The sequence below is a fragment of the Ixodes scapularis genome, unplaced genomic scaffold (assembly GCF_016920785.2).
Source record: "Ixodes scapularis isolate PalLabHiFi unplaced genomic scaffold, ASM1692078v2 PGA_scaffold6__148_contigs__length_123643588, whole genome shotgun sequence".
Classification (NCBI taxonomy): domain Eukaryota; kingdom Metazoa; phylum Arthropoda; class Arachnida; order Ixodida; family Ixodidae; genus Ixodes; species Ixodes scapularis.
This window is the reverse complement of record NW_024609881.1, coordinates 71,969,780-71,991,492: the sequence shown is the minus strand read 5'-3', so window position 1 is coordinate 71,991,492 and position 21,713 is coordinate 71,969,780. Positions and strand designations below refer to the sequence as shown.

General features: G+C 45.8%; 1 protein-coding gene across 1 annotated transcript; it reads right to left on the bottom strand.

The window, feature by feature from the left end:
* Positions 1 to 12,557: 12,557 nt before the first annotated feature.
* LOC121838411 lies at positions 12,558 to 19,176 on the bottom strand. Its single transcript, XM_042294658.1, has 4 exons — positions 19,113 to 19,176; positions 15,551 to 15,753; positions 12,763 to 12,837; positions 12,558 to 12,669 (listed from the first exon to the last, which is right to left on the bottom strand). Exons 2-4 carry the CDS (start codon positions 15,750 to 15,752, stop codon positions 12,566 to 12,568), a joined length of 381 nt encoding a protein of 126 aa, XP_042150592.1. The 5' UTR covers position 15,753; positions 19,113 to 19,176; the 3' UTR covers positions 12,558 to 12,565.
* Between the last annotated feature and the right edge of the window lie 2,537 nt (positions 19,177 to 21,713).

Below are 21,713 nucleotides of genomic sequence, written 5' to 3'. Positions count from 1 at the left end.
TCTTCTTACGATGTCACTGTTGGTGGGATGTTTTTTTGTGTTTTCTCACGTTTAGTTATATCTTTGAGGAAAACGAACGGGATATTCAGATTCGCGGGATGAAACTACGCTAGAATGAACCTCCATCTAGTTTTCTGAAAGAAGTCTGGCACATCTCTGTAATAAGCCGACGGATCATTACAAATTAGCCTTTTATACTATGCCGCCCTGGCCATATAACTCACGTGCACAGACCGCGTAAAGTAGCTTTTACGGCTTTTTTAAAAAAAATCTGTAAAACATAGAAAAAAAACTCTGTAGAATGTCCCCCAATACGATACAATTGTATGGTTCCTTCCCCGCTTGCATTGTTCAAGAAAGACTTGTGGACATCCAGCGTTTCATTGGAATGCTGGATGTCAGCGAGTCTCTACATCAGTGAGTGGTTTCAAACAAGCATGGTGTTTGCACACCAGTAAGCTCTTATCCGAGGCTCACCAGGACCACTAAGAGCAGAGGCGAAATGTCGTGACCTGGTAAATTTGGTTGCAGGTATTTATTTTTACAAGAAATGCATGCAGCAAAGCTTAACTTTGCTTAAAAGAAGATTATTAAAAATTCAATACTGAACAATGGTGTCCCTTGAGCTGTCAGACCAAACTCCCACTCTTGCCACTCAGGAGTTCCTAACTTGTGCGTAGAGGATCAGCACAACCCAGATTTGTGCTGCGAGCGCACCTGCAATATAAAAGTTGAATAAACATGAGATGAAATATGAGACGTTTACAATTCTCTGTAACGTGAAATTAGAGCACAGATCTTGAAGAGGAGGATGGGAAGGTATGCCCCTCCTCCCCCTCCCCTCCTCCTCTTCTGCTCCCTCCCATTTAGTAGGAAACTTCCCTGAATTTAGCGGGAAAATTTCCCCACTAAATTTAGCTGGTTAAGTTTCCCACTAAATTTAGCACAGAAATTGATGTCACATGACCTCAACACAAATGCAGTTTTTCCGCTAAAAGTAGCAGGGAAAATGACGTCGCATGACCGTGTCACGTCAGCCATAAAAAAAATTCAGTTTCTCAGCTAGACTTAGCGGAAATATTAACGTCACATGACCACAACATTAATTCAATTTCCTGCCAAGTTTAGCAGGGTGGTTACGCCGACAGCGACGCCGCGAAACGCGGAAACGGGTGCTAAGAGCTGCGCTAAAAACTAAATGCATCAGGTGAAATAAAGTGAACATTAGAGATACTGTAAGAAAAAGAAGAGAATCTAAGATACCGTTCTCAGATCCTTCCTTTTGTCCGTTCTCAAATGTTTTGATTTCAAGAAATGTTTATCTCTTTATTCATACCCAGAGAACCCCTCCCAGTTTCAGCATGAATGCAATAAATCAATGCAGACTAGACCTTGTAAACTATAATCCACATGAAAATTAATGTTTGCCACATAGTCATGTATGAGTCAGTGGCTCAGATCTCTAAATACATTTGTATTGAGGAACATTCTTGAATAAAACTTCTGGGCTTCGAATTCAACAGTTTGTACTTCCATAAGGAACACTGTATGGCACTGATTTTTTTTTTTTTTGTGACACATCAGAAACAGCACAGCACTGTCATCCTCGCATACCTAACAAGAATTTGTATTTTTTTTTTTAGCATGGCATGTGCTATTCTAATGCCCATACAGCATCCTTTAAAAAAATTTCCTTTGTAGAGCTTTTTATTGGTTCTTATTTAGCTCGCACGACAGATTCGGTACCTTGAATTCTCACTCGGCATCAACAGTTTTATATATTAATGTAATAGCGAAAGACAAGATGTATGGACTTGAGTACGGCTCAGCAAGCACAGATGTTGAGAAAAGTACTGAAGAAAACTCAGATGTCAAAATAAAAATAAGCTGGAATGTGGAATTATGGACATGGACATGAATACAGTTAGCAGATTCAATATGAAGAATATGTGTTAGACGCACGCTCAAAGAAACCTGTTGCATCTATATTCATTCAAATTACTTTGCAGAACCCAGCGCTGCAGTCTCAGGTGGGAGTTCGCTGAATGAGTCTACTGAAAATGAGTGTAGACGGAAAAAGCAGTTTGATCTGCGATAATGAACATTACATAAGTGACATGTCATTATTACTGTTACAGTGCCGAATGTGTACAAACTGTCAGTCGCATCATTCTGTGAGTTCCCTCCGTACATTACAGGGTTTGGCTCTCTCGAATGCTTTGCGAGAAAAATGATGAACTGGAAATATCTAGAGTAGTTCTAGAAAAACTATTTCCAGAATCTTATCTCAGCATCGCAAAGAATATAAAAAGTTTCTAAAGACAAGGTTAGTGCAGGAGTTGAATAAACTAAATACTTTGTTTTTCGAAACCATCTTGCCGTAGTAAACGTATGAAGTTCCCCTAGGTAGAGCTAGTCATTACGGATGATTGTGCCCATTGCGTACCATAAAAATTTAATTTGCGACCTACAATATTTACAAACTCAATTAACTCTGAATAAGTGGACCACTTGGCATTAAAGATTGGCCTCACCATGACTGTCTGCCAACATCTACATAATAATTTCCATGAACCTATGTATTTCAAGAAAATATTTGGTGCGAGCTGCTTAAAACACAATAGCACTTTTTAGCAAGTGCTGATTGTTGGGCAAGTTGGTACGGTACGTTAGAAAACATGATTGTGCTTTGAAGACGGGGACATAGGAAGGACAGACACCACAGAGTGCTAACTTTCAACTGATTTAATTCAAGAACCTCGGCGTAGAAACACACTGCGTCACCGCACCACATCTCAACCAATCCGTGGCCCTGCCACGGACCGCAAGTACGCCAACTCCTTATCCGCCAAGTCAATTAACGCCACACTGACACAACACGTGCCGGAACTATTTATAGCATCAGCCTCCATAATCTCTCTAACAGTCATATCTTTGTGCCTAGCAAGAACAGTAGACTGAGCAAATAATGGTTTGCACTCGCAGTCATGATCTGTCGTGTCACTGTCATGACTGCGGGTGCAAACCATTATTTGTTTCGTCTATTGTTCTTGAGAGGCACAAAGATATGACTGTTAGCGAGATTATGGAGGCTGACACTATAAATAGTTCCGGCACAAGTTGTGTCAGTGTGGCGTCAATTGACTTGGCGGATAAGGATTTGGCGTACTTGCGGTCCGTGGCAGGGCCACGGATTGGTTGAGATGTGGTGCGGTGACACAGTCCGTTTCTACGCTGAGGTTCTTGAATTAAATCAGTTGAAAGTTAGCGCTCTGTTGTGTCTGTCCTTCCTATGTCCCCGTCTTCCAAGCGCAATCATATTTTCTACCACACTTTTTAACACTAATAGAAAGCCTGTAGTGGGCCACAACTTAAGCAGTTTTCACTTCATTATAAAGAGCAATTACACATATGTGAACCATGAATATAGGCCTGCAATGAATTTTTTTCTTAAGCTGAACGTGCTATGCTCTGTTTACTATATAAATCTTTGCAGAGCTGACAATGTGCAAGTTCCTGTTTTTTTATATTTCACATGTCCCGACTGGTGAGTGTGGTAGGGACATAAGATTGATGACACCAACGAAACACAATGATTATTTTAAGAATTTGTTTGGGTATAGCACGAGCAAGGCGATCTGCGGGAAGTTATTTCTGTGACACCGTCGAACCTACATCCGCGGGCTTTAAGTTCACATGTTAATCATGTCAGCAGACTCCTTTTTGTAATTGGAATTTCATCCAACCCAAGATTTGAATATGTTTTTTTTCATTTTAGGCTTAGTAGTGCTTTTGCTGTTCTATTAATAGGTAAGAAAAATGCTTATTTCAAGTGGCATACCTAACACCTGGTGGCACGAGGACTCCCCTGTCGTGACGCAGACCGAAAGTCACAGCCAGGGAGATACTGCGATGCTCTTGTTGCTGGGATTACCTCCCCCATGGTCCTGCCCAGACCACAGAAAAAGATTGAGTCCAAGCTTGTGGCCACTAGGATCTCCAGATCTTGAGGCACCCAAGTAGCTGAAAATAAAAACAAATCACAATCAAGTACTTGGCAGAGCTACATTAGAATGGCTAGCATATTCTTTCGTGATCAGCACATAGATCCTCTTATTTTAGTCATAGTCACCCCCCAGGACAAAGCTACGTAGGCGTTAAAATGATGGGTACCGAATTTAGGTGAATGATCAAATGCATTCATTTAACCCCCTTTCGCCCCAACCTGAGACTTCTGTCAAATATTCACATTCAACTGTAAAGACTACAAATAAAACTACTACTGCAATGCAAAGCCGTATAGTGGGAGAGTTTAGCCAGCGGGTGTGGCAACAAAGGCGCCGGAGAGGAGGAAAGGGAGGAGAACGCCAAAGGAGGGAGAGAGAAGGCAGCAGGGAAACAAAGAGGAGACGACCACCATTTTGACGCAAAGCTGTCTGCACGGAGCACTGTTGAGGCTACGTGTCGTCTGCTACGGGCTTATTTATTTTTTTTGCCTAAATAAAAGTGCGTTCAAACATGGAGGAACTTCTTTCTTTGGGTTTTTAAGCCACCGAGGAATAACACTATATCATTTTATTGCCAGAGCCTGCCAAATAAAAGGAAAGAACCGAAATTTGAATATCGATCCCATGCCGGGCGAATGAATGAAAATGGCGGCCCTCCCCGCTCAGCTGGGAGCAGCCTAGAGTTCACGCGCATGCGCTCACGCCTCTTGCTCTGTGCCGCGGGCTGATCAGCTCACTCGGAAGGGAGACGTTACGACAGCGAAATCATAGACTGCCAGACTCTCCCCATATATGGCTCTGCTGCAATGGAAAGATTTTCCTACCCTCGTGCTCAGCGAGTGTCGACTGTGGATACAACTCCGGTTCATACACTCGCTGAACATGAGGGTAGAGTGTACCAGCAGAGGGCAGGTGTCTGTATACAGAGTTTAGTTGGCACACCAAGAGGCTAACAAATAAGAATGGGTACCACTCTGATCAAAATGCCAAAAAAGCGTGGATCTCGGCTTGACACTAACAGCGGCACACAGTATCTATTTTAGTGACAAAGGGGTACTAAATCATTATTTTCAGCTTCCTAACTAAACTAAATATTCTTCCCGGCTTGCTTTTTAGGAAAATCTCAAAATTTACAAGAACTACTAAGACAACGTCTAAAAAAAAGCAATGGCAAAACCAGCAATCGAATTCGCCTGCTCTCCAGTAGCACGACATCTATGGCAGGCAGACCTGCAGAATGAGCAAGCAGTTTAAGAAACAGAGATGTCCTATGTATAATTTTTTTTTATGCTGCAAAGCAAGCGCTGGAAGGAGGTTTCCAACATTAACGAAATTTCTTGCAATCAGTTGAGAACAAATTAGAGCAGTGAACTTGTCCTTGCTTCTGGCATAACGTTTTAGTGTTGCCCATGGAAACTCACATAAATTTGAAAATAAAAACAAAAAAGACTAACCTTCATAAAAAAATCTAACTTTGGCAAAGAAAAGTTACCTTGGAAAAAATATGTACAATACAGTTGTACAGCGTGCATTTGTGTGCTTAACCAATTTTGAGGCAAATCGGCGACAATGAAAAGAAGACGTTTGAGTACAATTAAGGGAAAGACAGAAAGGATGCATACCTACAACAAAAACATTTAGAACGACCACGGGCAGGAAACTCTGGTGAGGCTCTCGGAGTGACTCCCTCATATGGGCCTGCGCAGACCACAGAACAAGATCGGTCAGAGCTTGCAGCCATAAGGTGCTTCATACCATGAAGTTACAGAAGCGGGTGCAATTGGAAGCAAAGTGCATTTCATTTCTCTGAAAAACGAAGAGTTTAATAGGTAGCTTGCATTCATAAGGTGATACAGTCATGAATGCACAGACTTTTCAATGCAGCGCTATATCACCAACTTGTTAACCATGCCGGGCAACACTAAAAACTGAGAGCATTATTTTAAACTATCTCAGCTTAAAGTTAACCACGACAGAAGCTTCAAGCCATCCTTGCAAATTCAGTGCACAAAGCAAACCATGTGACCTTCTAGTTGGACGCCATGGTACGTCGAGCTTATAATCATGCGTCATGCTGTTTTTGCTGCAAAGGCTTGTAGTTTCAAAAGTGGTCCAGCTTAAAGAGACTAAAAGTATAGACGTTTATGAGTGGGGCCCTCATTTAGTCTGCAGCTACATTGCGAAATAGGACGTTCCAACCGGGATGTTTGCTGCCTGTAACCACACGACCAGCTTGTGCCCAGCGATTGTTCGAGCTGAATACATGTCCTCGACAGTGCCATTATTTGACAAGCATTTCTATGACTGTTAAGCATGACTGACTAACAGAGAGACTCCACCTCAACGACTAATGACTTGGGATACCTAACTGAATACTGATATATCAACTAAATGCAAAACAATTACCTGGCAAGCATTAAATTTTTCAAGAGGCTGGGTCGACTCCGCATTAAGTTGAAGGAGTCGATGCGTAATAGGACAATACAAACAAAAATATGCCTTAGAATTCCTTTTGCACCCCCAAAATGATGTGTTTTTGAAGGTAAGGTACACAATGTTCTTGATTTAGAAAGTGCCTCAGCTGTACAAATGCATATGCAATAAGGGCACTTGCCAAGCCTATTCTACTCAGCTCTGTGCAGGTTAAGCTAAGTTAGAGTATAGAAGTACATGCTCACTGACACCATCTGAAAGGCAGGGAGAAGTCTCCGTTGTTCGACCTCCAGCCCGTCTGCTACCTTCGATGACGTTTCAGCGCCTGATGAGCCTGGAGCGAGCACATCTGTCTAAAGCGGGGTGAAAAGCACAAGCATGTGCTGGAGGACGCCCAGCCATTCTCTTTTTGTCATCGGCTATACTACATATTTTTAGTAAGACATATTTTTAAGTGAGGAAAAGTACTGCAAATATGCAGTCCACCTTAAAGATAACAACAGTTGCCATTCACCATTTTCCAAATAAGTGCTCCCACGTACCGGAACATCTACACATGTGGTGCGTGAGTAGGTTCAGGACTGAGAGGCTAGAAAACGAAGCGCTCGCAAGGCTTGTCTGGCCCTTCCAACCATGCGGGTACATTCGTTGCAAGTTCCCGATTTGTAGACAAAATGATTTAGAATGAGCAAATCTTGTCTACGCCCGAGGTAGAACATTGAAATGCGATTCCCCCATATTGTGCGAACCACCCTTCAAACTGCGGTACCACCTGCAAATAAATTATGTTGTGCTGCGGCACGCGTCCATGCTGCCTGCTTCAGAGGAAAACCACTGCTCGTGTTGAAGACGACATCCCACAGTGGACAGGCAACAATTTTTAACGAACAAAAACAAAATTGATATCATTCAATAGACACAGATAGGCTCACAAAGTGTCGGCACCATGATTGTTGTTGTTGGTTTTACTCTTGCATACAAACAAAGGTGACTTCCTCTCTTCTCCGATGGACAGTAAAACCCCCTTATCTTGGTGGCCCCTATTTCTTCTCGAATCGGTCACAGAGGACATAATCGCAGTCACTGAATTCCGCAAAATTAAAGGCCGCGAAAATTAAAGGTTCGCCAACATTAAGGGGTTTACTGTTCTTCTGAGTGTCACATGATGTTAACATTTCAAGGAGGCTGAAGGTATTGGTTTAAGAAAAAATTGACCTATGAAAAAAATGCCCTTCTCCAGGTTAGGCACGCGAGGTTCTTTTGCACTACCTATAAGGTGGCAAGTTTATTTCGGCAGAGCTTTTGGTAAAACGGAGTCACAAAAGTAGCTATATTTGGCGTCAACTATTTTGTGCTGCATTATAAAGCCAGAGTAGATTCCACAGTGCGTGCTTCAGCAGAGCACTGTTTGTTGCGAGAGCATATGTGGTTTAGTGTTGCATACCATTTGCATAATCTAGAGAAACTAGCACTGACAGAGTTGGAGCACTCCAAATATTAACAGCCGACTGTAGAAGCATTGAGAGATGCCCACATGCGAACTGTGCATTTCTTAAAGGTGGGTTCGAGCAAAGGTAAAAACAATATCTATACTTACGGCGGCCATACTTGCCTTTCCCAAGCACGACCACTTTTCCCTCGGTAGCACCATCCAGTAAGAAGCACCAGCAACACGCCCATGAGACGCCGCCGCCTCCTGGATTGAATGACGACCCGCCTGAGGTCTTGGAAGGAGATCCGGAACACTGCTGTAGGCCAGATGTTGTATCTGGTGGGGCAGAGACTAAAAGCAAAAATTAACAAATTTATCTGAAGCGCTACATTCCTATAGGACAGCAGTATTTTTTTTAGGCCAGTGATTCGCTTTAATTAAACACAAATGGTTGGGTTATATGATGAACCATCAGCCCTTATTTTTCTTAAGTGTAACGCAGTGTCTAACGTTACGTCCGACGGAACCCGAAATAAAAATTAAAGTTACGCCCAACGTAACTGTCAAGCATTCGAGTTACGTCCGACGTAACCCAAAATAAAAATTAAAGTTACCGTATTTACTCGAAAATAGGTCGAACTCTATTTGTTGGACCCACCGAGAATAAAAAAAAAAAATTCAAATATAGGTCGACTTTTTTTTTTATTTTTAAGAACAGGGGAAATTTTGGGCAAAAGAAAGAAACCTTTATTTACATCACTTCACAGCTTGGTAGACATCCTCGCAAATCCGCCACAATACTTCACTGACACCGTTGTAAAATGACGACAAGAAACGAAAGAAGGTGCGAAGCGACGAAAGACAAACTACAAAGACGCAAGCAAAGCCGCCGTGTCGCCATGAGCAACACGCGAGCCGAGCCGCCTCAAGCAACTAACAAAAGTATCTTTCCTTTTTTTTTTTTTTTTTTTTTTTTTTTGTGCGCGTTTGCGAGGATGGAGGACAAAGTGCATGGCGCATCGCGTTCCTCTCCTTCCCCATTGCCCAGCAAGGGGAACGCTAGAGGTGCGATGGCGAAATCCAATGCCCCAAGAGGTGCGCGCGATAGCGGCATCGGCCACCGCTGTTGTTTTCGGTTGTTTAACAAAAGCCTTTGGAAACAAGAAGCGGCGCAGCTCTACGGCAACGCCGGCTCGGTGACTCGATAGCTTCATGCCTCCGGTACGGTCGCAAAATTTGGTCGCGAATGTAGGTCGAAATTCTTTAGTCACGATTCCCGAAAAAAAAAAAATAAAAGAAAAGAAAAAAAAAAGGTCGACATATATTTGAATAAACACGGTAGTCAGCTGCGCGACGAGACACACATTATGAAAGCGATTGGTGCGAGCGATCAAGGTGATGAGCGACGTTTTCTAGAAGCCCAGGAACCGAGCGGCGCAAGCAGCGAGAGTGAGAAATCTTCGTCGCTCGGCGCCGGCACTCGTAGCTTCTCGTCGTCGCTCGTCTCGTTGATCGCTATATTGCTTACATGCTGTTCAGAAAAGTGCTCTAAGTGGTTACCATTGCATTGGGACCAGCCTCGCATCCAACCGTAACCAGTCTTGACTTTTTTTTAAGCCGCCCAGGTAGAAGTTAACATCGTACATACATCGTTTTCAAGCATGGCTCCTCGTTCATTGCTCGATTTACTTTTTCATAAATGACAAACCGCAATGAAGCACAATTATTCTAGTTCAAAATTGTCACGAACACTTGGCACGCATGCTTACACTGTAGCGCACCTAACGTAATTTAAAAGTAGAACGAAAACGGGACGAGATTCGCTTACCGATTCACGGAAACAGAGTCCTTCGGATCCTAGGCCTAACGGCCGAAATCGGAAGTCGCCTGCGGTCCGGCGATCGGACGAGTTGAGCCGGCCGCGCTGTGCTGACCCCGGCTGACCACGCCTGGTTGAACCATGAGAGGCGTCGTCGAGTTGAGAGCCAGAGACGCAGTAGAAACGGACCGTAAAACATCTGTCCCGTAAAACGCAGAAGGAGCCAGCGCCAAAACCGCTACGTCTGGCTGCGTCGCCATCTCCGCGACGACCGGAAGTGTGTAAACCGGGACTGGCCGGGAAGTTAGAAAAGGCGCGGCAGCGGAAGCCACTGGGCGGAAGCTTTACGTTTCGGTTTCGCTTTTCTCCGACATCGGCCACGGTCGCGGGCTGGTATGTTTGCGGCTGGTTGCGACGACGCGAGGGGCCACGAAAAGACGCCGAGTTGGCCGAGTACGAGTCACGGCCCACGATACGAGCAACGGGCCATTTGCCCCTGTCGACCGGCGATGCGGTATCCGCGGCTTAGTGTCACGATCGGTTTGTTGCCGTGCACGTTGACTCAAAGCTCGAAGTTATGCAGTTCCGTCAGTTCCGTTCCGGCACCAGCCGCACCACGTTTTCCGGTGCATCGCACGTGGAGGCCTTTCGACGCATTCAGTGAGCGTAAAGATCGCGCCCGCTGTCTTCGGTGCTGTGGAAGAAGTTGGGAGACGGAAGAAGCATCAAAACCAAGGCGTTTAGGACTCCAGTCCGGGCCGCCGGTCCACTCTGAACGAGAGGCGACGTGTGTGTGCACGCTTTGAGGAAGCCTCCACGTTTCGCCGCACCAGACCTCGCCGATCGCGACCAGACCCCGAGTCCGAGAGGCTCTTGCGCAGCCAGGAACGGCAGCGAGGTAGGAGCTGCTCGTTCTGCGCAACCATGCAGTGCTCTACAGTGATCGGAGCTCTCGGTGTCATGCGTGCTTGCACCGAAGCCGTTGTGACCCCTTCGGACGCGCAAGTCGTACTTCGCAAAGGTTTGGACGGGGCCGCCGTCACCGAGCAGCTCCGCTAAATTCCGCTTACTTATGATCGCAATAAAAGCTTGCGTTTGTTCTCGGGAAAAAAATTGCGGGACCGCTCTCCGCGCCGCCGACGAGGTTGGCCGCCACCATGTTCTCAGCTGTTCACTCGCTCCCGCAGCGAGCGCCTTCCGATAATCCTCCCCGTTCCAAAATGCGATGCGATCTTCGTTTGCATGGGCTGAATGAATGCGCACTCGCCATCTCGATCCACCTCTGTCTAGCGACTTTAATGCGATGCGCTTTGCGCATTATGCCGTTTACATGACCGCATATTGAATGCGGCAACTGGATTCAATGCGACTAAGTCGCATTCATGTAAACGCGGCTTATGTTATTTTTCGACATGTATGATGTATGTAACGATACCGGTGGTAAACGATGGACGTTTTTTGTTGGAAGATGGCGGTCGTCTTTCTGCATGTATGGTTTAGTTATACCGGTGGTCTTGTGGTATAGGCGTTTCGTTGGAAAGATGGCGGTCGCCTACGTCATCGGACGCAAAATCATACCAGCCATACCGAGTCATATCGGCGAGCAAACCGGCTGCCAGTATAGACAGACCCGGAGCCATAGCGGTGCCGGTATCTCCAGTTATGGAGAACGCAAAACCAAACTAGCTGCATGTATAATAACAATAAATTATGGTGGTGTCATACCAGGACTGTACAAGCAGCAGGTTTGTTTCTTGTACGTTTTTCCAATAGGGAAGCCATCTATTACAAATAAAAGCACGCACCTGCCTTTTTACTGTCTCACTTGCACACATGAGCCACTCCAACAGAAGGTTAGGATCCTTGGAACAAGCAAAGGTACCACGACACAAACTTTTGGAAGCAGATTATATAAAAAGTAAATGTATGCCACATGGTGGAGCCTTTTTCATTGACTCATGTCAAATTGGGATGGCCTCCTTCTATTCTTTTGTCTATGTTGTTGGCACTCTGACGTATGATTCCGTATTTCTCTTGTTGCATGTTGCACTTACACTGCTTACACTGTTTGCCGAATTCTCATGGCAAATAAACCAGATGACTGTGTAGCACTCATCCTGTTGTGGTGTGTCTCTGTATCTGTCCTTTCTAGTGCTGTGATCTGTTCAGGTGACTCTAACCAGCTGGTCCAACAGCAGGTCTAGTTGGTCTTTGTTTCAGACTTGGCTGAAACAAGTGGCTCGGGGTGAGGCCTGAAGGCAAAGTCACCAAACCGTTGCAACTAAACCCGGTGACTGCCTCATTTGTAACCGAAAGACAAGATCCACAGAGAAGCATAAGAATGTGAAGCAATAGATAAAAACATATGCACATGAAATGAAACTAATATTTCTATGGTGACATGTAATCTACCAAATATATCACACACCTGTGCATATGCCCACATTTCAAATGGTTTTAAATTTTACTATTTCCTGAAGCATATATACATATGCAGAAATTCACCCTAAGCAAGTTTTCAACTGCAAATTGCTTTTAGTTATATCATAGCGTTTAATAAGTAATTCCACAGCACCTGCATGGCACATATAAGAATTATGTCTTGCACATAAGAGCCTTAGATGTTGGTGAGCCATGAAATTTGCTGCACTTTAACATTGGCTTGCAGTTTGCAACAAGTCACCCACGTCAACCACAGCTCAAGTGTTTAACTGCATCTGAAGTCAATGCGTTAAGACCCTCACTGGCTGGCTTGCTTTATTCCAGCAATTCCTAGCCATATGGCTGGCTGTCTACAAGGCTAGCTCAGAAATGCAATGATGTTTAGATAAGTTTAGATACCTTAAAGGAGACCGAAGTTAGTGTATGCCTACATTACCAATATTTATTCAACTTACGTGGAGAGGGCAAGGCCAGACGGTGCGATGGCGCATCGTCATAGGTTGTGAAGACATCCTCAGGAGTTTCGGCCTCCGGGGCTGGAATTTCAACAAGCAAAGATGCCCTTGCATTAAATATATGTTTCTCTGCTTCAAAACAATTTTCCAAGACATTTGCAAATTAATACACACCTGAAAACTCCGACGTTTCAAGTGTTGATGTTTCTTCGGCTAGCCGAGATTTCTTGAGGGCCTTCTTGTAGGTTTCTAGTAAATGAATTCAAAGAACCTCACCAGAAATACTTTTAGAACACAATAAAGGCATGCCCTACAGAAAAGGCCTGTATTGTTAGCGATTAAGCAAATTAGCACATGTTTTCCCCAAGCTCATTCATAGAAATATTTGATTGTGAGAACTCTTGTTCCGCAGAACTAAAATCAAGCTTTTACAAATTTTCAGCTTATTCACAACAATGCAATGGAAGCTCATGCACTCATTTTGTAAATTTATATCTAGCTTTCTTGTTATAGTTATTCCACAAAAATTTAAGGCAAAGAATTACATTTTTGGAGGAGAAGAAAAAACTATGTACTATCTTGATCCGAGTTAGCGGGAACACGGGAGCGCATGGCATCGTACCCTATCAGAGCGCTCTACCGGTCAAGCGCGCAACTGCTGGGCATGCGTGTTACGCGGGCGGTGAGATTACCTCCTCATCGCGCGCATCATGTCATCGCGGCGCTCGTCTGTCGTCTGCTACGCGCGTAGTCTGCTATGTGTGTCGTCTGACACATGTGTCGCCCGCTACGCGCACGCTACTGGTGATAGCAAGAAATTCAGTCTATCCAACAGGTGGCGAACCCTACATTACAAGCTCCGCCAATGTGCTCATCTGTTCCTAAATATTTGTTAAAACAAATAAAAATTGTGGGTTTTTCTTATATCAATCACGCCAGATTTGCTGAACCCGCTTCCTGTGAAATCTCTGTGACGAGGGCCGGGATCGTAGACTAATTGTCGGCTAGTGTGTCTGCCTATTAATGTAACCCTGACTTTGGTAACAACGCTCATAGCTCCGCGTTGTTGTTTTCCTTACCGTTATTGCCTTTTTGGTCCATTATAGTTCGATCTGCGCCGCTGACTGTTGAGTTCAGACGCCTTAGTTATTTGCCCATAAGACGACAGAAGTGCTTGCTGCAGCCGATTGCAGTAATGACGAGGTTCCGTCAGGAGTGTGCCTGTCAGAGGTCAGCAGCAGCAAGCTTTATTGCTCAATCAAAACTTAATCTTAACATTTATAAGCTGCTACCTGCCGTTGAAAAAGCTCACATCAATTGAAGCAGCCTCATGAACTGCTTCTATTTCCATTTGGTGGACAACAGCTGCCATCTTTGATGGCAGGCAGTCTTAGAGACTAGACCCAAAAACGCGTCTACTCTCAAGCGTTCCCATTCTGCTAGGAATGTGTTCCATAGCTAGTCTTCCATGGCCGAATAAATAGAAACCCGTGGCCTAGGCCGCCCTCATTCGGCCCACATGTTCTCAATAATGTTGAGAAAACTAAAAAGAGTGTGACACTGTATTACGCATCAAAATATTTGCAAGCTTATCGCATGGTTATGGGCTGACAATTTCAACTACACGCAGTTATCTCCCATGCCTTCACACGACACGCTACCCACAGCAGACAACGCGTGTAGCACGCAATGTGCGTAGCAGACGACGCACGAGCGCTCCAATGATGCGATGCGCACGATGAGACCATATTGCCTCAGCGGGCGCGATGCGCGTGCACTGAAACTTCCGCTCCGCGCCGCTAGGCTGGTCTGGTAGTATCATGCCACGCACTCCCGTGTTCCCGCTGACTCGAATCAAGATAGTACAGTCTGCTTCAGGCTTAAAGGGAACAATGTGCCAGTGGCGCGCTCTTTGCAGAGCGCCACCAATGGGAGCCAGCCAACCTTCAGCACAGGCACAGGCAATGCGGGGGAGCACTTCTGGCATCGCAATGCCTGCCATGACACAGAGTGCTGCTTGCCCTGCGGGTTCCTGAAGGTTAAAAATTTTTCAAGTGCCCTTTTCCGAAAAAAGAGAGAAGGAAGAAGGCCTTAAACACTGTTTTACGGTGTCCCTCTCTCCCCTTTGGCAGCAACATCAGTCATAACCGTCGCAGCAGTGCGCAGTGCAGTGGGAAATGATACAGAGACACCAGCACCTCTGCGCATTGTCTGTGCCTGTGCCAAACTTCCCTGCCTCCCGCAGGCAGCGCTGCGCATACCACGAGCCACAGACGTGCTGTTCCCTTTAGGCATGAATTAGACCATACACCTAAAACATAAATTAGTTGTACAACTATGTCTCCAACATTTCGCATGATCCTTAAGTTTCAGCTAGTTCATGTTAATATAAATTTGTAACCTCTTGTAAACAGGTGCTAATTGCAAAAGGAACTAAAGCTACATGACAATGACATTAGCTTTTTTACATGAAACAGACGATGCTAAGTAAGGTATGCCTCATGTTTCTTCTTTCTCAGAATGAATATTAGGCTAGCGTGCTAAGCCAAACAGACTGACACAATATGCTGCACTGTTATGTGGAGCAAAAACTTCTAATATTAATCATTTTGAACTGTAATCTGATTAGTAGACTTACGTAACAATGAACATTTAAGGAACGTGTCAAGCTATAAGGAATACTTTATTCCAATTAAAAAACAGAAAGAACTACTATGGGCTTCATTACAAACAGGAGAAAGTAGAAGAAAGGTTTCATATATGCAAATATCAAAATTGTCAGGCAAAGGTGCCACCCAGCTTTACAACCGGACAACAGAAATTGAACTCGCATAAATCTCTCACGAAAGAGGTCATGCTTTCCATTCTTATGGTCTCTTCCACAATATTTTTTTCCAAGTGTTTTCTGTTTTCTCAGTGTTTCAGTCAGAAGTGCATACAGAGAAGGAGAGCGCAAGCTTACTGCATCGTGTCAGTACCCTAACCGGGTATCGACCCCAGTTTGCGCCAGGATCAATCTTGTCCCTAATTGCATCCAGGAGGCGGGATCCGGCGAAATCTTTTGGCCACAGGCAACTCCACTTGTCAACCACCAACCAAGAAATTGGCACAGCGGACACATGGTCCTCCTCGGTGAAATTCACCACCGCATACTGCTTTGCCATTCTGCAGGGACAACAAAATTGTCATTTTGTTCAAGCTCTAACCATTAGTATCACAGAAAATGAGAAAAAATATTGGTGACACATATTATTACCAACAGAAGCACTCTCAGTGTCCAAAATCTTCATGGAAGTTTCCAAATTACAGAACGCGTCTCAATGTTTTCTTCCACGCAAACTGTGGATCGAAGAATAAGAACACAACTAGCTATCCTTTTCTTTCTAGGCTGTGTGAGCAATTGTTTTAGCTGATGCAGCACTTTCCGTGAAATCTATGGAACCTTTCTATCATATCTTAACTCGGAGTGGCAGGAGATGCAAGTTGGAACGACTGCACTAGCGACTAGTGCAAGACTAGTGCGATAGTGAGTTTTCCCTACTGAGACGGGGGGTAGGGGGGGGGGGGGGGGCCTCGGTGAGGTGGGTATACGCGCAGCAGACTGAATGCTGCTGCAGTCAGTTTAGCCTATGCTGGCATCGGGGCCCCAAGCTCGACCTGCGATAGCGAGAGGGCGACCACTGTATGCCCATCACACTACCGCGGCATTCGGGGTTCAGCGCGATTACCTACTTGTCCGAGCCACCGCTTTTGTTTCACCGTAGGCCAGTTGTGAGCGTATAACCATGCTGTAAGCAATTGCAGTGTTGACGGTCGGCGGGCAACTATGGACGCCGAATATTGCAATCCCACGGCGGTTCAGTTCCGAAAGCCTCGACAAACGCCGTGGCGAACACTGCCGATTCAAATTCGAAACTATGCGGAAGACGGCGCGGCCATCGCGCCGGACGTATATAAGCACTTCCAGTACCAAATTTGTAAATGGAAGCTTGCAATCGGCTGTAGTCTTTCAATTAAGGTCTAGGCCAACCAGGTAGAGGGGCTTAGAGAGCTCAACAGGCATTGCATTGCGCACCCAGAAATGACCCCCCCTCGGGCGCTGCCATCTTGGCCATTTCCATCGTCAGTCAAGTGACTTTTTCTGCTAAAAAGACGAAGACGCACGAGACTGCTGCGCTTTGAACTATTCAAAGCGTCTTTTTTAGCAAGGAGAACTTCAGCTGAAAGAGATTGAGGCGAAAGTGCCCAAGTCGATTCGCCGAAAGTTAAATAATGATGTACTGCCTTCAAAGTAGAGGGTGCTATAGTCACTTTTGATTAAGTGATTTAGGCGTCTGTTCCTCAGTAGCCCCCTAGTAAACCTTTCTTTGCCTAAAACCGACGCTTTGGGTAACTCGGACAGCAGATATTCTTTCTGTATCGTCACTTTTGCTAAAAAGTCACGTGACTGGCGGCGGACATGGTCAAGGTGGTAGCGCCTACGGGGGGGTCATTTTTGGACTTCCGGTTAAGCACTTTAAGCCCCTCACCTCGTTGGGCTAGGCAAGGAAGCGCTATTTATGAGTAAAAACCGATCAGTGGAACGAAACAAACTCCGGAGTTAACAACGATTTCTGCTCGCATGCACTACGCGAATAGTTCGCGTCAAAACACCTCGTACCACACTTGGTATTCCTTCGTCGGGCGTACCGATATTCGCAGGGGGATGGCACCACGTGATTTTTTTGAAGCCTAGTCATAAAAAAAAGTCGGCCCGGAAGTGGTGCGGTTGGCGGTATACTATAAAATTATACCTCGTTCGGTAGAATTTACGAACTGATTGGCGGAATTTAGACGGCGAGTTAGGCTAGTTGGTTGTTTGTGCCAAAACAACAGGGGTACAAGGATAGATGCGGACAGGACGAGGCGCCTCGTCCCGTTTGCATCTATCCTCATGTCCCTGTTGTTTTGGCGTTTAACTTTAAGCTGCTTTAAGCATGACGGACGAAACCGACGGAGGAGATGCGCGGCGATGCCCGAGATCCTCGACATGCAGAGTCTGCGAACCACCAAAGCGTGAAATCCGCGTGATAACGCAGAACACCGCTTGAGCAACAGTTTTGACGACGGAGAACGACATTAAAGGTGTAGTCTCTATCGAAGAATAACCTGGCAGAGTGTTCGCGATCGTGGCGGTCGCGCTTGATTTTGTGGACGCATTGTCTCTGGAATTTCCTAACCACGACCGGAGTGTGTAGTGTAGGAAATTGCAATAATCGGTCCGAGCAGACATTCGCCCACTGGTGTTTCGTTTCCTCGGTGAGTGCGTACACCCTTTGCTGATGAAACTTCAAAGTTGATATATGTCGCTTCCGAATATGCTCCCATTTCCCGATAGACGTCGTGTGTCGCAACCGATGGGTCGAGGCACTGTTGTGTCGCATATATTGTTTTATTTTTCGGAGCGTTTGTCATGTAAATAAAACACGTGAATTAAAACACTTCGAGACAAGTGGAACTAGGCTTTACTCGTGGTGACAAAATGAAGCCGCCTCCGCAAGGTAAGTTGATTGATACCCCACGAGTGCGTTTTCATTCCTGTTGGACCTTCCGAATTTTCGGCCGGACGCCTCACATCGCTTAAGTCAGTTCTCGTTGTCGAAGGCATCATAATGACAATGTCTGCTGCTCCAGTGTGCTTTCGCAGAATAAAGGTCCTCCTTTGTTGTGGAAACAGCTCGATAGAGTAAACTAAAGCGCGCGGAAAGACCGCTGCCCAGGGCCGACTTGATCGAATAGTCTCAGCTGAGACAGACTTAAAAAAGCACTGTCAAGGTTGGAGCGCGTGATGCGCGATTTATTTTTTGAGCGCTACCTTTGACAGCGCTTTCTTAACAGTATTTAATGAGACGCTGCTTCGAGTGAGCCGGCCCGTGTTTTAGCTTAGCCTCCTGGAGATTTACCAACAATGTATGTGCACCGCAAAGAAGTGCTTTAGTTCTGAAATTCCACATTTCAAGCTGTATCCGTAGCGGCTGAGGCAATACAAGGCAAAAGAATGATAAGCAGACGCTACAAATCCGACATCCACCGCCTCCGCGCTGGTTGCCAGGCCGCCCCCGAGATTACTGGAGATGCCGCGGGGCTAGGGGCTAGGGGCTAGGGGGGGGGGGGGGGTCTCCGATATGAACTAACCGGAGCCCGTCAAGGTTCCTAAAGGAAGCTCGTTTTGTACCTGCTAGAATTAGTTGAACCAAATCGAACAAAACCGGTCCTCTAACCCCGTCCATTGCTCGGACCGACGATTCGAGGTCAATACTACTTGTTCCTCGAAACATGTCTCGGCCGCAGTCCATCTCACCCGGGACAGCACTGATGAAAACAGAAGTGTGTTGTAATGCAAACGCGAAGATTAGAGATTGGTAATCGGTGATGATCCATTAAAAGCAAAAGTCCTATCGGACGAGCGCCGTCGTGTCCGGAACAGCATCTCCGATATCAACGTTGTACACCGCTATTAGGACATTAGAGGACATTATACTTACGCAAACAAGCCGTCTCTTCGCAGCCAAATGTTCCAGAAGACTTCGACACAGGTCACAGGTCGAGAGGAAAAGCACACCGATGATCGGCCGAGTCACAGTGGGCCGAGTAGCTTCCAGCACAACACGACACAATGAAACTAGCCCTAATGAAACGAGCCACGAGGCCGAGACCGGATGCGCTGTGACCGGATATACTGGGAAGGTGGCTGGGAGAAGCAAAGAACAAGGCATGAATAGACGTAGTTCTATGAAGTCATCAAGCCTAACGTAATCTAAAAGTTTTAGCGCGCCCTCTATGAACTGTTTATACAGTATTTTGCACTCTTTAGTTAGAAAGGGTAAACGCACAGGCGAGCTGGTGAAGTACTTCCATCTTAAACCGGAGACACGGCAAAATAAAAAAAAACGGACAACACAACAACTGTTGTTGTGTTGTCCGTTTTTTTTTTTTTTATTTTGCCGTGTCTCCGGTTTAAGATGGAAGTTCTAAAACAAGCAGTGCGCTAGTTGTTGTACGAGTAACCGAAATTTTTAACATGTATTTCTTGTGAAGCGAGACCGCTAAATCACGCAAAATTACGTGCTTCCAAATGTACTTTTTTTACATATATGGGCCAACGAGGTAGAGGGGCTCGTTGACATCACCGTTATTAGATCTAATAACGGTGGTTGACATGGGACCCGTATACAATGCCGCATGGACTACATTTAGGCATATGTCTAACAGAGTGAACGCCAATCAGTTTTTGGGCCTTTTGGGATCCGCGTTATGGGGAACAAATTTTGGAGGGGCCGGCTGGGTGTCGAAATCCGGCTTGGCTACGGTACTTACAATTCCTTCTTCAGGAAGAAGCGGTCTTTTTCTGGGAGGGCGAGGGCAGGGGTTACGACATTTTCAGTAACTTGTTGCATTCAAAAATATCAGCTCCCTTCCGTACCGCTCCTCGTGACCTCTGATGGCGCGAGTAATTCTTCGAACATAGGGGCAGCAATGAGCATAAATGGGCCCACCTCGGTCACATGGACATTGGCCGCATCCTGCATGTCTTTTCGTTGGGCTGCAACTTGCCTCAATGCGTCACGTCGTTCGCCTTCGGGTAGTTCGTGGGATTACCTTGCTCTTTCTGCCCCATGCGCGGTAATCCCGCATATGAAAAGAGCGCTCTCCTGTGTGTGCTTTTCTGCCCACAGATGCTTCCTGTTCTTTTTACTCAAAATAAACTTGTGGCCATGGCACTGTGGGGCTCTGTCGCCTGGTCCTTCTACGGCATGGTGCACGAAATACGTTATTATGTTCGCAGCACACCTTTGTTGTAGACTCAAATTTGATGGCCGAACCTCTGCGTACTTAAATGAAAGTCTCCTGGAAGCCTCACAATGTGGCCGACGTTCCGCTAAGAGACCTCTTCTTCAGACTTACGATTAAATTGCGATTAAATGCAAAGGTGCAAGCGAGCTGGACAAGAATGACGAAAATAATCCCTAAAGAAGGGGAACAAGAGGGACAAAGGACAAGGCCTTTGCGTGGTGGGAACTGTGATGCCTGAAACGCGTCTTCTACTGGCGCGTTTACTGTCCTATAGTTCCCATGTATCAAGTTGCTCGCGATGCGGAAACCCGACCACGTCACGTTTGTCATGCTGTCGGAAAGCCCGATCCTGGCGGTTGGTTAAAAAGTATCGGCAAAACATACTAACAGATGCAAGTGACGCTATCATCAAGATGTCACAATGGACCGATCCCACGACGGCCGCGGTGCATCCTGGAAGTTGTAGTCCTTTGTGGGTGCACCACGCCAGCACACGCCACACAAAGATGGCCGACCAATGTAGCGCTATATCCAGTGTGTGCGTGGCTGCGGCTAGAGCACTATATAGCTGTGATATAGCTCCTTCGGAGCTGAGTAGCGCAATCTAGAACGCCGTCTCTCGGCGACTAGTGGCGAACGCCCGGAGGTTCCAACTGCGGTCAGAAATGCAAGGAGAACGTGAGAAAATCGTTGTTTCTTCAGTTTTGTGGGGATGTGCGGAATGGAAATCATTTTTGACATAATAATTAAACATTTTAGAATAATATGCGATAAGTTTTGTGCCATACAAGGACGTAACTTTTTTTAAAAAATTGCCTGAGCGGCATCATGCAGCAGATGACGCGGCGACGTCACAACATTCACGTGACCCGCTCCGGCCAACCCGAAAAGCCCATCTCCGCTGCGAGCAAAAATCGTCTGCTTCAAACACCATTGCCTTGGAAATTGCCTTCTCAAAATTTGCACACGCATCCGATATTATTAAAACTTTGGTAAAGCGTTTAGCGCTTTACTAACTTCACGACAGGCTAGTTTTGAAAAATGTGAACTCGCCGTTACTTTTTTTAATCAGCCGTGTTATGTCGATCTCCATGTATTCTCCCATAGGGCGGGCCGTCTCCTGGAACCCTGAGTACCACGTGACTCGCGCCGAGCCGCTCTGTCGGCCATGTTGTCGGCAAAACACGGGGTTCAAAGGATTGCGCTACTCTGCTCCGTAGGAGGTATTTTTGGGCTACTTCTAAGGATGCGGCGAACTTTTGTCGAAACCTCAGTTTCGACGTGGAACTTTG